The sequence below is a fragment of the Procambarus clarkii genome, chromosome 26, assembly GCF_040958095.1.
Source record: "Procambarus clarkii isolate CNS0578487 chromosome 26, FALCON_Pclarkii_2.0, whole genome shotgun sequence".
Lineage (NCBI taxonomy): Eukaryota > Metazoa > Arthropoda > Malacostraca > Decapoda > Cambaridae > Procambarus > Procambarus clarkii.
Genome location: NC_091175.1, coordinates 31105465 through 31121684, shown reverse-complemented (window position 1 = coordinate 31121684; position 16220 = coordinate 31105465). Strand labels below are relative to the sequence as shown.

The 16220-nt window shown below is 43.1% G+C and overlaps 3 protein-coding genes across 3 annotated transcripts in view; 2 read left to right on the top strand and 1 right to left on the bottom strand.

The window, feature by feature from the left end:
• LOC138368906 (pneumococcal serine-rich repeat protein-like) overlaps nt 1–3841 on the top strand; it is a 35199-nt gene extending 31358 nt beyond the window's left edge. Inside the window, exons 4-6 of the mRNA XM_069331625.1 lie at nt 396–1727; nt 1872–3362; nt 3503–3841. Coding sequence (XP_069187726.1) covers nt 396–1727; nt 1872–3362; nt 3503–3841 — 3162 coding nt within the window. The remainder of the gene's footprint in view (nt 1–395; nt 1728–1871; nt 3363–3502) is intronic.
• A 151-nt stretch (nt 3842–3992) lies between these two features.
• LOC138368905 (antifreeze protein Maxi-like) lies at nt 3993–4598 on the top strand. The gene has a single exon (XM_069331623.1). It carries the CDS (start codon nt 3993–3995, stop codon nt 4596–4598), a length of 606 nt encoding a protein of 201 aa, XP_069187724.1.
• Nucleotides 4599–5294: 696 nt separating this feature from the next.
• On the bottom strand, nt 5295–5621 carry LOC138368904 (ice-structuring protein-like). Its single transcript, XM_069331622.1, has one exon. The coding sequence runs from the start codon at nt 5619–5621 to the stop codon at nt 5295–5297; it is 327 nt and encodes a 108-aa protein (XP_069187723.1).
• Between the last annotated feature and the right edge of the window lie 10599 nt (nt 5622–16220).

The window sequence follows — 16220 nt, the reverse complement described above, 5'->3', positions numbered from 1 at the left end:
GTTGCTTCTGCTGCTGCTCTGGCTTCTGTTATTGCTTCCGCTGCTGCCCTAGCAACTGCTACTGTTACTACTGCTGCTGCCCTGGCTACTGTTATTGGTTCTGCTGTGGCTCTGGCTAATGTTATTGCTTCTGCTGCTGCCCTAGCTACTGTTATTGCTACTACTGCTGCTGCACTGGCTACTGGTATTACTTCTGCTGCTGCCCTGACTACTGGTGTTGCTTCTGCTGCTGCCTTGGCTACTATTATTGCTTCTGCTGCTGCTCTGGCTACCGTTATTGCTTCTGCTGCTGCCCTAGCTACTGTTATTGTTTCCGCTGCTGCCCTGGCTACTGTTATTGCTTCTGCTGCAGCCCTGGCTACTGTTATTGCTTCTGCTGCTGCCCGGCGATAAAGTTATTGCTTCTGCCTGGCGATACTGTTATTGTTTCTGCTGCGGCTCTGGTTACTGTTATTACTTCAGCTTCAGCCCTGGCAACTGTTATTGTTACTACTGCTGCTGCTTTGGCTACTGGTATTGCTTCTGCTGCTGCCCTGGCTACTGTTATTGCTAGTGCTGATGCCCTGGCTACTGTTATTGCTACCGCTGCTGCCCTGGCAATTGTTATTGTTACTACTGCAGCTTCCCTGGCTACTGTTATTGCTTCTGCTGCTTCCCTGGCTACTGTTATTGCTTCCGCTGCTGCCCTGGCTACTGTTATTACTTCTGCTGCTGCCATGGCTACTGTTATTGCTACTGCTGCGGCCCAGACTACTGGTATTGCTTCCGCTGCTGCCCTGGCTACTGTTATTGCTTCTGCTGAAGCCCTGGCGACTGTTATTGCTTCCGCTGCTGCCCTGGCTACTGTTATTGTTACTACTGCTTCTGCCCTGGCTACTGGTATATCTTCTGCTGCTGCCCTGGCTACTGGTATATCTTCTGCTGCTGCCCTGGCTACTGTTATTGCTAGTGCAGATGCCCTGGCTACTGATATTGCTAGTGCTGATGCCCTGGTTACTGATATTGCTTCAGCTGCTGCCCTGGGAACTGTTATTGTTACTACTGCTGCTGCCCTGGCTACTGTTATTGCTTCTGCTGCGTCTTTGGCTAGTGTTATTGCTTTTGCTGCTGCGCTGGCTACTGTTATTGCTTCCGCTGCTGCCGTGGCAACTGTTATTGTTACTACTGCTGCTGCTGCAATGGCTACTGGAATTGCTTCTGCTGCTGCCCTGAATACTGTTATTGCTTGTGCTGATGCCCTGGCTACTGTTATTGCTTCCGCTGCTGCCCTGGCTACTATTATTGCCTCCGCTGTTGTTCTAGCTACCGTTATTGCTTCTGCTGCTGCCCTGGCTACTGTTATTGTTTCCGTTGCTGATCTGGCTACTGTTATTGCTTCTGCTGTTGCCTTGGCTACTGGTATTGCTTCTGCTGCTGCCCTGGCTACTGCTATTGCTTCTGCTGCTGTCAAGGCTACTGATATTGCTTCCGCTGCTTCCCTGGGCACTGTTATTGTTTCTGCTGCTGCCTTGGCTACTGTTATTGCTTCTGCTGCTTCCCTGGCTACTGTTATTACTTCCGCTGTTGCCTTGGTTACTTTTATTGCTTCTGCTGCTGCCATGACTACTGTTATTGCTACTGCTTCTGCCCTGACTACTGTTATTTCTTCTGCTGCTGCCCTGGCTACTGGTATTGCTTCTGCTGCTGACCTGGCTACTGTTACTGCTAGTTCTGATTCTCTGGCTATTGTTATTGCTTCTGCTGCTTAGCTGCCTACTGCTGTTGCTTCTGTTGCATCTCTGGCTACTGTTATTGCTTCTGCTGCTTAACTTCTTACTGTTATTGCTTCTGCTGCGGGTCTGGCTACTGTTATTGCTTCTGCTGCTGCCCAGGCTACTGTTATTGCTTCCGCTGCTGCTCTGCCAACTATTATTGCTACTACTGCTGCTGCACTGGCTACTGGTATTGCTTCTGCTGCTGCTCTGGCTGCTGTTATTGCTAGTGCTGATGCCCTGGCAGCTGTTATTGTTACTACTGCTGCTGCCCTGGCTACTGATATTGCTTCTGCTGCTGACCTGGCTACTATTATTGTTTCTGCTGCTGCCCTGGCTACTGTTATTCCTTCTTCTGCTGCCCTGGCTACTGTTATTGTTTCTGCTGCTGCCCTGGCTACTATTATTGCTTCTGCTGCTGCCTGGGCTACTGGTATTGCTTCCGCTTCTTCCCTGGCCACTGTTATTGCTTCTGCTGCTGCTGTGACTACTGTTATTGCTTCTGCTGCTTCCTTGGCTACTGTTATTGCTTCTGCTCCTTCCCTGGCTGCTGTTATTCCTTCCTCTGCTGCCCTGGCTACTGGTATTGCTTCTGCTGCTGCCCTTGCTACTGTTATTGCTAGTGCTGATGCCCTGGCTACTGTTATTGCTTCATCTTATGCCTTGGGAGATGTTATTGTTACTTCTGCTGCTGCCCTGGCTAGTGTCATTGCTTCTGCTGCTGCTCTGGCTACTATTATTGCTTCTGCTGCTGCTCTGGCTACTGTTATTGCTTCTGCTGCTGCTCTGGCTACTGTTATAGCTTCTGCTGCTGCCCGTGCTACTGTTATTGCTCCCGCTGCTCCCGTGGTCACTGTTATTGCTTCTGCCGCTGCCCTGGCAACTGTTATTGCTTCTGCTGGTACCCTGGCTACTGGTATTGATTCTGCTGCTTCCCTGGCTGCTGTTGTTGCTTACTCTGCAACCCTGGCTACTGTTATTGCTTCTGCTGCTGCCATGGCTACTGATATTGCTACTGCTGCTGCCCTGACTATTGTTATTGCTTCTGCTGCTGCCCTGGCTTCTTTTATTGCTTCTGCTGATGCCCTGGCTACTGTTATTGCTTCCGCTGCTGCCCTGGCCTCTGTTATTGATACTACTGCTGCTGTCTTGGCTACTAGTATTGCTTCTGCTGCTGCCCTGGCTGCTGTTGTTGCTAGTGCTGATGCCCTGGCTACTGTTATTACTTTCACTGCTGCACTGGCTACTGTTATTGTTTCTGCTGCTGCCCTGGCTACTGTTGTTATTACCGCTGCTGCCCTGGCTACTGTTATTGCTTCTGCTGCTGACCTGGCGACTGTTATTGCTTCTGCTGCTTTTCTGGCTAGTGTTATTGCAACTGCTGCTGCCCGGACTACTGTTATTGCTTCCTCTGCTACCCTGGCTACTGTTATTGATTCTGCTGCTGCGCTGGCTACTGTTATAACTTCAGCTGCTGCCATGGCAACTGTTATTGCTTCCACTGCAGCCCTGGCAACTGTTATTGTTACTACTGCTGCTGCCATTGCTACTGGTACTGCTTCTGCTGCTGCCCTGGCTATTGTTATTGCTTGTGCTGATCCTCTGGCTACTGTTATTGCTTCTGCTGCTTAACTGCCTACTGTTGTTGCTGTTGCTGTATCTCTGGCTACAGTTATTGCTCACTCTGCTGCCCTAGCAACTGTTACTGTTACTACTGCTGCTGCCCTGGCTACTGCTATTGCTTTTCTTAGGCTCTGGCTTCTGTTATTGCTTCTGCTGTTGTCCTGGCTTCTGTTATTGATTCTGCTGCTGCACTGGCTACTGTTATTGCTTCTGCTGTTGCTGCCCTGGCTACTGTTATTGCTTCAGCTGCTGCCCGGGCTACTGTTATTGCTTCTGCTGCTACCATGGCTTCTGTTATTGCTTCTGCTGTTGTCCTGGCTACTGTTATTGCTTCTGCTGCTGCCCGGGATACTGTTATTGCTTCTGCGTCTGCCCTGGCTACTGTTATTGCTTCCGCTGCTGCACTGGCTACTGTTATAACTTCTGCTGCTGCTCTGGCTACTGTTATTGCTTCCGCTGCTGCCTAAGCAACTGTTACTGTTACTACTGCTGCTGCCCTGGCTACTGCTATTCCTTCTGCTGCGGCTCTGGCTACTGTTATTTCTTCTGCTTCTGTCCTGGCTACTGTTAATTGTTTCCGCTGCTGCCCTGGCTACTGTTACTGCTTCTGCTGCTGCAATGGCTACTGTTATTGCTTCCACTGCAGCCCTGGCAACTGTTATTGTTACTACTACTGCTGCCCTGGCTACTGGTATTGCTTCTGCTGCTGCCCTGGCTACTGTTATTGCTTCTGCTGTTTCGCTGGCTACTGTTATTGCTTCTGCTGCTGCCCTGGCCATTGTTATTGGTTCTGCTGCTGCCCTAGCTACTTGTATTGCTTCTGCTGTTGCCCTGGCTACTGTTATTGCTAGTACTGATGCCCTGGCTACTGTTATTGCTTCCGCTGCTGCCCTGGCAACTGTTATTGTTTTCTCTGCGGATCTGTCTACTATTATTGCGTATGATGCTGCCCTGGCTACTGTTATTGCTTCTGCTTTTGCTCTGGCTACTGTTATTCCTTCTGCTGCTGCCCTGGCTACTGTTAATGCTTCTGCTGCTTCCCTGGCTACTATTTTTGCTTCTGCTGCTGCCTTGGCTAATGTTATTGCTTCTGCTGCTGCTCTGGCTTCTGTTATTGCTTCTGCTGCTGCCCGGCTACTGGTATTGCTTCCGCTGCTGCCCTGGCTACTGTTATTGCTTCTGCTGCTGCAATGGCTACTGTTATTGCTACTGCTGCTGCCCTGACTACTGTTTTTTGCTTCCGCTGATGCCCTGGCTACTGTTATTGCTTCTGCTGCTGCCCTGGCTACAGTTATTGCTTCTGCTGCTGCCCTGGCTACTGTTATTGCTTTTGCTGCTTCCCTGGCTACAATTATTGCTTCTGCTGCTGCCCTAGCTACTGTTATTGATTCTGCTTCTGCCCTGGCTACTGTTATTGCTTCTGCTGATGCCCGGGCTACTGGTATTACTTATGCTGCTGCCCTGGCTACTGTTATTTCTTCTGCTGCTGCAATGGCCACTGTTATTCCTACTGCTGCTGCCCTGGCTACTGTTATTGCTTTCTCTGCGGCTCTGGCTACTGTTATTGCTTCTGTTTCTGCTCTGGCTTCTATTATTGCTTTTGCTGCTACTCTGGCTACTATTATTGCTACTGTTGCTGCCCTGCTGGCTACTGTTACTGCTCCTGCTGCTGCCCGGGCTACGGTTGTTGCTTTTGCTGCTTCCCTGGCTACTGTTATTCCTTCTTCTGCTGCCCTAGCTACTGTTATTGCTTCTGCTGCTGCCCTGGCTACTGTTATTGCTATGCTTCTGCCTGGGCTACTGGTATTGCTTCCGCTGCTGCCCTGGCTTCTGTTATTGCTTCCGCTGCTACCCCTGGCAAATGTTATTGTTACTACTGCTGCTGACCTGGCTACTGTTTTGCTTCTGCTGCTGCTTTGGTTACGGTATTGTTTTTGTTGCTTCTCTGGCTACCGTTATTGCTTCTGCTGTTGCCCTGGCTACTGGTATTGTTTCCGCTGCTGCCCTGGCTACTGTTATTGCTTGTGCTGCTGCCCTGGCTACTGTTATTGCTTCTGCTGCGGCCCGGGCTACTGTTATTGCTTCCGCTGTTTCCCTAGCCACTGTTATTGCTTCTGCTGCTGCCCTGGCTACTGTTAATTCTTCTGCTGCTGCCATGGCTACTTTTACTGCTTCTGCTGCTTCCCTGGCTACTGGTATTGCTTCCGCTGCTGCCCTGGCTACTGTTATTGCTTCTGCTGCTGCCATGGCTACTGTTATTGCTACTGCTGCTGCCCTGACTACTGTTATTGCTTCCGCTGCTGCCCTGCTTACTGTTATTGCTTCTGCTGATGCCCTGCATGGCTACTGTTATTGCTTCCGCTGCTGCCCTAGCAACTGTTATTGTTACTAATGCTGCTGCTCTGGCTAGTATTATTGCTCCTGCTGCTGCCCTGGCTACTGTTATTGTTTACGCTGCTACTCTGGTTACAGTTAATGCTTCTGCTGCTGCTGTGGGAACCGACCTGTGAGATTTATATTTATTTAATTTATATGAATATATATAGAATTTATATTTACGTTAATTTATATACTTCGATAGCAATTTGTATAATGATAAGTGGACTGTATTTCTGCAATAATCTCATAATCTCACAAATCGATCCTCTACACATTAGGGGGGTTTTTATTAATTAAATTTATTTATATGCAGCCAATCAAACTACAGTATTAGACTACATACATTGAAGAGGTTCCTTATCTTATTTGTACAGCAGGTATAACCAGGATGTAGACACCACATTTTCCCTCTTTGAGGTAGCTTCCATCACCCTGGTAACTGATGCACAAAGCATATGCTTCCTCGTCTTGACCTGTTAAAAGGGCGCTAGCTGTAAAGTCAGAATCCTATATATGACAGGTATATCAGAGAAAACACTATACATGGAACAATGAAGACCTGGCTTAATTACCTTTAGTTTGAGGCTACCACGTGCTCTAACCGGGTCACCCAATATAATGACATTAATGGTCATAAATGAAAGATACATGGGTTTCGGAAAGAACACTTAACTTGAATTTGTTGACAGCGTGTTGAAGATGGTACACCTTTGGTTTCCATAACACTACGTCCAAGTAAAATTAACAGGAGCCGTATTTGCTCCCGTGAGCCTCTGGTCTAGTATCAACAATGGCTAACACTCCATACTACTGACGCTACTGGCCGACATTGTCCAGATATGATAGGAGCCGAATTTGCTCCACGCGTCTTGGAGGTGACACAACAATGGCTGCCCCTCCTTCTTCACTGACGCCTGGCCTACATTGTCCAGATGTCAATAAGTGATAGAAGGGTCACATTTACTCTTTTTTAATATTGATAATTAAGTTAATTTATATGAGATGTTTTTCTGATGGTAAAGTCCAAAGACTAATGTATTTAAGAATAATTCCCACCATAATAGGTGGTGAATATAATAGTATGTGGTGATGATATCCCGTTTTCTTTAGATGGTAATTCCACTACAAGTTACGTTTTCTATGGTTAACTTGTTTATACAACACAGCTATTATCTGTCTGTATGATATATTAACACTTTCGCGCTTTAGATTAGAGATAACTCGTCGCCGTTTTCTCTTACGATTCCGCATAACAGCCGAGTTTTCTCGTCCATCGAAAAAATATTTCTATAAATTCCATTTTTTAACCGAAATGGATGGGGATACTTTTGTTTTGTAGGGAATTTATTTGCGAATGTTTTGGTACCAGAATGAATATTATATCACATAAACTTCTATGAGTAAAAAAAAAATACACAAAGTATGTTTGGGGGTGTGGCGAGCGTGTGGCAGTGGGTTCCCTTTAGCCGTTGATATATCCAACACGTGGGAAATATTTGTATGTGTTATGTATATGTCTGTGTAGGGAATTTTACTGTGATCACTGTCATACAAATTATAAAATGTTTCAACAAGTATAAACATGACAAACATCAAACGAACGAAAACAATGCGTTCGTTTCTGCCGCGAACGCATACTGAGCGACGTGGTTCTATATTTGGCGCTTCTCTTACACATGCTTTGTACAAATGTTATACAGTTCATCTTATAGAAAATTTTATTGCGAACACATTGGTATAAAAATGAAATACGTACATAGAAAAGTAGGGTCAGGAAACGTATAAACTTTCCAAGCATGATTTCCCCCCTGTGTTTTCGCCAGTGCGCTCGCGGCTAACTACTCTCCACTTCACACACTCTTGCAGGTGGGCAATTACCTATATTAAACATTCATATGCATATGTCCGTGTAGAGAATTTTATTGCGATTCTAATGATACCAAAATTAGCGATGTAGGACAACTGTAGGCTTCGCAACCATTAAGAGAGTGGAAACATTTTGTTGCTGTTTGGCGCTCTCGGCAAGTGATCTGCATAGTTTTTTATTTGGTGTTGATACTCCTTATGCTTGGGCGGCATTTTATAGGTATGCTCTTATAGACAATTTCATTGCGAACACAGTGATATCAAATTTAAATGCGTGCGCCTTCAATTATTGTCAGGACAGTCAAAAGAGTGTACACTTTTCGGTCTTACCGCATAGGCGCGCGAAGTGCCGAAAGCATCTGGGGTATTGTTTTTTTTTGAGCGCTGAGAGCGCGAAAGTGTTAAATGGTGTCGGATTTTCCGACATAATTCCCCAGGGGCTGCTCACGGGTCGAAGTCCTAATTAGAACAGACGAACACCGATACTCCTCCTTCGAATTATTAGATTAATTTGATGTTAGTAGTTAGTAATCACACATTTGTGCGTCTGTTCGTACAGGACGGATGTCCCGTACTAGAGTTGCAGGGGTTAGAAGTCTAATGCGATTTCATTTCTCTGTCAACTCTTGAAAGGCTAATATTCAAGCCTAATTACATATTATTTAACCCAGAAGACTGAATGTGATCAAGTACTACAGTCAAGTATGATTCAGGGACTGCAGTGAGATCAGTGACATTAGATATAACTTGAAGTTTGTTCAGGTAACTGGTCACTGATATATAAACACTGAGGCCCATGGAATACATCTTGATTAAATAATAAATGTATCAAATCAGTCATCAGATTTATTGGGGTTTAATTTAGTTAATTGATTCAGAAGATTGAATAGCTCATCATTAAAGTAAAGTATGGTTCTGAGACTGCAGTGGGTTCAGTGACATTGGTCGCAGTGACTTGTAGCTGTTTTAGGCTACTGTTCACTGATTTGCCACTGAGGCCTCATGAACTCATCTTCAGCTTCAAATGATGATACTAACATCAACCTCTGTTGGTATAGTCATCTGTAATCTCCTTAGTATAATGCTACTGGAGAAATATAATCAGCTGACAAATTTAGATTTCTACTGGTATTGTTTATCTGCAGGCATAGGTCTCCTCAGGCTTGATACTGGACCTGAGAGCAATTTACCTCCTGCAGAGTTTAACATGGTTATACCCTAATATTTAGTAAGGCTACCGATGAATCGATGGCAATAGTCTGTCCCAACAAGGAGACCGAAGTCGGTGAGGTGATCAGACTTAATATTATCTGCCAATTTTATTCCTCTATTTCTCAGGAATTTGGCTGTTGCTCTCACCTTGAACTTGTAGGTCTACTGGTATTTTGTCCACCACAATGGCTTGTACTCTACAGACGTACCTGCCTAAGCGTACTGATGGTTGTACCACCTGGAAGACTTGAGGTCCTGCATCTGTTACAAACCCTGAGATGTTGAATGACGTCTGGGCTACAGGCCTTAATTGTAGTTCATCTGCCAGCTTTTTAGTGACATATGTTCTTTGGGATCCTTGGTCAAACAACCCACGGGTATGGACCTTGGCCCTCTTATTCAGGATGGTAATTTGGGCAGTAGGCAAAGTCGTATTACCTTTAGACTTTGCCGATTGGACACTCTTTGTTTGTTGCACCTTGCAGTACTGTACTGAGGTGGGAATGCTATCTTCCACCTTGGGGTTTGGAGACGTTGTTTTGGTGTCTCTGCACAATGCTGCATGGTGCTGACCTTTGTTACACCTATTACAGGTGTGTAATTGGGTCTCACAGTCCTTGATGTTATGTTTCCTGAGGCACCTCGTGCAATGTTGCAAATCTTTGAGTCGCTCAACACGGGCGTCATTATCAGGAAAATTAGGGCAGTGGTACATTGAATGTTTCTCATTGCAGAACAAACATGTTCCATAGCTTCCAGTACCCTTTGGTGTCACGTTCTTGGGTGACACAGTAACTATAGGCTTGGAGGGTCCCACTGCATATACGCCCACACTGCTACTGTTCCACTTTGGTGTTGAATTATATTGTCTAGATTGATTTGGAGTACCTTTGGTACTCTGTGGTTTACTATTATTGGTTTCTGAGGGTTTACTTGGTGGTTTTAATTTGTCATGTGTTCGTAATTGATGAACTACTGACTTTAAACCTTCAGATATTTCATTCATGGATAAGATACTTTTATTGTAATGAGCACTCATTTGTCTCAATATGTCCCTAGGTATTTTCTCCTGGACAATTATTTTCAAGACCCACTCAGCCCCGTTTGTATCTGCTGTCAGGCTGAGGGCATTGATCAACGATTCTACCTCCAGCTTGAAGACTTGGAGTGAATCAGCTGAAGCCTCCGGTGGGGGTAAATTCAACAGCTCATGAACTAAATGTGATGTTCTTACTTCTGGATCAGCATAATTATCCTTGAGGAGTTGTACTGCCAGATCATAGCCGTCATTAGTTAATCTCAGATGGGATACTACTGTTTTAGCCTCACCTGATAATTGGCCTTGCAAATAAGAGAATTTACTACTCTTTGGTAAAGATTGTTTTGAGTCTACAAGGTCAACGAATTTGTTCCAAAATTCGTCCCAATCTTCCTCATCTTTTCCTGAGAAAGTGGGTAAATTAATTGGAGGGAGTCGAGCTTCTGTTTGACTCGTATTAGATGCAACTGTTGCTGTTGTTGCTGTTGCCTTGTTCTGGGCAATTAATTTGACATAAGGCTGTAACGTGGCCTGAGTGTGATCTTCATAATTCGCAAGATCAACCATAATGTCGTCTATTTCTGTTTCTGATAAATTAGTGTTGGCAAGTTCAGCCACATATGTTGCTATTTGGCATTTGATTTGCTCAAATTTACCTGCAGCTGCTTGATAATAGCTTTCCAGGTCAGCATAATCAACTTGAGATTGTTGTGACAAATCTTCACATTTCTTGATCTGTCTTGTTAAGTGGCCTTTAAGACCTGCAAGGGTTCTTTTCATTCTCCCTGCATTATCCATACTGGCTAGTTGGTGAAGCCTTGTGGGACTTGTACTTGGGCTGCTCATAATACTGAACAAGCTCTAATGGTAGCCTAGGGTAAAATGCACTCACTAGGCAATAATCCTACCTCTGCTAGAGGTTAGCACTTAAAATTAATACACATTATATATATACAATCATACACACTAATGATTTGAGTGATAAACCAGTGTCACTGGAAGTACCTTTAGGTTAGCTCTTCTATATCACCCTAGGATGGTAGAGACACTAATTAATCACTCAAAGGTGTAATGATCATAAGTAAATTATTATATATACAACTCAACTCGAGTTGATAAGAATTACACCCAAAATAGGGTCTGGACCGTTCATTAATGGGGATAGGTTGTTGAATATAGTACAACTGACTATGGTAATAATGGGACTAAGATGAACAATAATAGTTCAACTAGTCAATTTTAATATCCTACCCTGTTGTGGGTTGGCAATTAGTAAATATTATACTGTGATCACTAGTGCAATATATATTAAATGATTTTCTATTTTGGAGAAATAATATACACAATTATTGATAATAGCCTCTTAATTAGCCTCTATGAAACTTCTAATACTATCTAGAAGTATTAAATATTATTAGTGACCTCGCAAAATAAAGTCCACAAAATTCGTAGATAATCTCTCGCGAAATTTAACACCACGAAATCCGTGAACAATCTCGCGACACAGTCACTAATTTGGCTGGCTTCTATATTAGCGCTGTCATTTCACAGAATAACACGCCACCAAATATCTGTGGGTGTGCATGAAACCGCTGACGAAGCTGATCTGAACTGAGCGGGGCTCGTGAACTCTCACGAGGTAACGCCGATGTCTTTGACTGGCTGGCCTTTGTTTAAATCACAATGCACTAGTATATTTAATGAATCCACTGGTTAACTGGTTCATCCGGTACTAAGATGACCAAATGTGGGTTCAAAGGATCAAATAATCCGTCATCCGGTTCAAAGATGACCAAATAATGTGGGAACCGACCTGTGAGATTTATATTTATTTAATTTATATGAATATATATAGAATTTATATTTACGTTAATTTATATACTTCGATAGCAATTTGTATAATGATAAAAGGACTGTATTTCTGCAATAATCTCATAATCTCACAAATCGATCCTCTACACATTAGGGGGGTTTATATTAATTAAATTTATATATATGCAGCCAATCAAACTACAGTATTAGACTACATACATTGAAGAGGTTCCTTATCTTATTTGTACAGCAGGTATAACCAGGATGTAGACACCACATTTTCCCTCTTTGAGGTAGCTTCCATCACCCTGGTAACTGATGCACAAAGCATATGCTTCCTCGTCTTGACCTGTTAAAAGGGCGCTAGCTGTAAAGTCAGAATCCTATATATGACAGGTATATCAGAGAAAACACTATACATGGAACAATGAAGACCTGGCTTAATTACCTTTAGTTTGAGGCTACCACGTGCTCTAACCGGGTCACCCAATATAATGACATTAATGGCCATAAATGAAAGATACATGGGTTTCGGAAAGAACACTTAACTTGAATTTGTTGACAGCGTGTTGAAAATGGTACACCTTTGGTTTCCATAACACTACGTCCAAGTAAAATTAACAGGAGCCGTATTTGCTCCAGTGAGCCTCTGGTCTAGTATCAACAATGGCTAACACTCCATACTACTGACGCTACTGGCCGACATTGTCCAGATATGATAGGAGCCGAATTTGCTCCACGCGTCTTGGAGGTGACACAACAATGGCTGCCCCTCCTTCTTCACTGACGCCTGGCCTACATTGTCCAGATGTCAATAAGTGATAGAAGGGTCACATTTACTCTACTCTAATATTGATAATTAAGTTAATTTATATGAGATGTTTTTCTGATGGTAAAGTCCAAAGACTAATGTATTTAAGAATAATTCCCACCATAATAGGTGGTGAATATAATAGTATGTGGTGATGATATCCCGTTTTCTTTAGATGGTAATTCCACTACAAGTTACGTTTTCTATGGTTAACTTGTTTATACAACACAGCTATTATCTGTCTGTATTATGATGTTAAATGGTGTCGGATTTTCCGACATAATTCCCCAGGGGCTGCTCACGGGTCGAAGTCCTAATTAGAACAGACGAACACCGATACTCCTCCTTCGAATTATTAGATTAATTTGATGTTAGTAGTTAGTAATCACACATTTGTGGGTCTGTTCGTACAGAACGGATGTCCCGTACTAGAGTTGCAGGGGTTAGAAGTCTAATGCGATTTCATTTCTCTGTCAACTCTTGAAAGGCTAATATTCAAGCCTAATTACATATTATTTAACCCAGAAGACTGAATGTGATCAAGTACTACAGTCAAGTATGATTCAGGGACTGCAGTGAGATCAGTGACATTAGATATAACTTGAAGTTTGTTCAGGTAACTGGTCACTGATATATAAACACTGAGGCCCATGGAATACATCTTGATTAAATAATAAATGTATCAAATCAGTCATCAGATTTATTGGGGTTTAATTTAGTTAATTGATTCAGAAGATTGAATAGCTCATCATTAAAGTAAAGTATGGTTCTGAGACTGCAGTGGGTTCAGTGACATTGGTCGCAGTGACTTGTAGCTGTTTTAGGCTACTGTTCACTGATTTGCCACTGAGGCCTCATGAACTCATCTTCAGCTTCAAATGATGATACTAACATCAACCTCTGTTGGTATAGTCATCTGTAATCTCCTTAGTATAATGCTACTGGAGAAATATAATCAGCTGACAAATTTAGATTTCTACTGGTATTGTTTATCTGCAGGCATAGGTCTCCTCAGGCTTGATACTGGACCTGAGAGCAATTTACCTCCTGCAGAGTTTAACATGGTTATACCCTAATATTTAGTAAGGCTACCGATGAATCGATGGCAATAGTCTGTCCCAACAAGGAGACCGAAGTCGGTGAGGTGATCAGACTTAATATTATCTGCCAATTTTATTCCTCTATTTCTCAGGAATTTGGCTGTTGCTCTCACCTTGAACTTGTAGGTCTACTGGTATTTTGTCCACCACAATGGCTTGTACTCTACAGACGTACCTGCCTAAGCGTACTGATGGTTGTACCACCTGGTAGACTTGAGGTCCTGCATCTGTTACAAACCCTGAGATGTTGAATGACGTCTGGGCTACAGGCCTTAATTGTAGTTCATCTGCCAGCTTTTTAGTGACATATGTTCTTTGGGATCCTTGGTCAAACAACCCACGGGTATGGACCTTGGCCCTCTTATTCAGGATGGTAATTTGGGCAGTAGGCAAAGTCGTATTACCTTTAGACTTTGCCGATTGGACACTCTTTGTTTGTTGCACCTTGCAGTACTGTACTGAGGTGGGAATGCTATCTTCCACCTTGGGGTTTGGAGACGTTGTTTTGGTGTCTCTGCACAATGCTGCATGGTGCTGACCTTTGTTACACCTATTACAGGTGTGTAATTGGGTCTCACAGTCCTTGATGTTATGTTTCCTGAGGCACCTCGTGCAATGTTGCAAATCTTTGAGTCGCTCAACACGGGCGTCATTATCAGGAAAATTAGGGCAGTGGTACATTGAATGTTTCTCATTGCAGAACAAACATGTTCCATAGCTTCCAGTACCCTTTGGTGTCACGTTCTTGGGTGACACAGTAACTATAGGCTTGGAGGGTCCCACTGCATATACGCCCACACTGCTACTGTTCCACTTTGGTGTTGAATTATATTGTCTAGATTGATTTGGAGTACCTTTGGCACTCTGTGGTTTACTATTATTGGTTTCTGAGGGTTTACTTGGTGGTTTTAATTTGTCATGTGTTCGTAATTGATGAACTACTGACTTTAAACCTTCAGATATTTCATTCATGGATAAGATACTTTTATTGTAATGAGCACTCATTTGTCTCAATATGTCCCTAGGTATTTTCTCCTGGACAATTATTTTCAAGACCCACTCAGCCCCGTTTGTATCTGCTCTCAGGCTGAGGGCATTGATCAACGATTCTACCTCCAGCTTGAAGACTTGGAGTGAATCAGCTGAAGCCTCCGGTGGGGGTAAATTCAACAGCTCATGAACTAAATGTGATGTTCTTACTTCTGGATCAGCATAATTATCCTTGAGGAGTTGTACTGCCAGATCATAGCCGTCATTAGTTAATCTCAGATGGGATACTACTGTTTTAGCCTCACCTGATAATTGGCCTTGCAAATAAGAGAATTTACTACTCTTTGGTAAAGATTGTTTTGAGTCTACAAGGTCAACGAATTTGTTCCAAAATTCGTCCCAATCTTCCTCATCTTTTCCTGAGAAAGTGGGTAAATTAATTGGAGGGAGTCGAGCTTCTGTTTGACTCGTATTAGATGCAACTGTTGCTGTTGTTGCTGTTGCCTTGTTCTGGGCAATTAATTTGACATAAGGCTGTAACGTGGCCTGAGTGTGATCTTCATAATTCGCAAGATCAACCATAATGTCGTCTATTTCTGTTTCTGATAAATTAGTGTTGGCAAGTTCAGCCACATATGTTGCTATTTGGCATTTGATTTGCTCAAATTTACCTGCAGCTGCTTGATAATAGCTTTCCAGGTCAGCATAATCAACTTGAGATTGTTGTGACGAATCTTCACATTTCTTGATCTGTCTTGTTAAGTGGCCTTTAAGACCTGCAAGGGTTCTTTTCATTCTCCCTGCATTATCCATACTGGCTAGTTGGTGAAGCCTTGTGGGACTTGTACTTGGGCTGCTCATAATACTGAACAAGCTCTAATGGTAGCCTAGGGTAAAATGCACTCACTAGGCAATAATCCTACCTCTGCTAGAGGTTAGCACTTAAAATTAATACACATTATATATATACAATCATACACACTAATGATTTGAGTGATAAACCAGTGTCACTGGAAGTACCTTTAGGTTAGCTCTTCTATATCACCCTAGGATGGTAGAGACACTAATTAATCACTCAAAGGTGTAATGATCATAAGTAAATTATTATATATACAACTCAACTCGAGTTGATAAGAATTACACCCAAAATAGGGTCTGGACCATTCATTAATGGGGATAGGTTGTTGAATATAGTACAACTGACTATGGTAATAATGGGACTAAGATGAACAATAATAGTTCAACTAGTCAATTTTAATATCCTACCCTGTTGTGGGTTGGCAATTAGTAAATATTATACTGTGATCACTAGTGCAATATATATTAAATGATTTTCTATTTTGGAGAAATAATATACACAATTATTGATAATAGCCTCTTAATTAGCCTCTATGAAACTTCTAATACTATCTAGAAGTATTAAATATTATTAGTGACCTCGCGAAATAAAGTCCACAAAATTCGTAGATAATCTCTCGCGAAATTTAACACCACGAAATCCGTGAACAATCTCGCGACACAGTCACTAATTTGGCTGGCTTCTATATTAGCGCTGTCATTTCACAGAATAACATGCCACCAAATATCTGTGGGTGTGCATGAAACCGCTGACGAAGCTGATCTGAACTGAGCGGGGC

What these genes read in the sequence shown, in the direction of transcription:
- LOC138368905 (XM_069331623.1), top strand. Translation starts at nt 3,993, where the DNA reads ATGGCTACTGTTATTGCTTCCACTGCAGCCCTGGCAACTGTTATTGTT.
- LOC138368904 (XM_069331622.1), bottom strand. Translation starts at nt 5,621, where the DNA reads ATGGCAGCAGCAGAAGCAATAACAGTAGCCAGGGCAGCAGCGGAAGCA.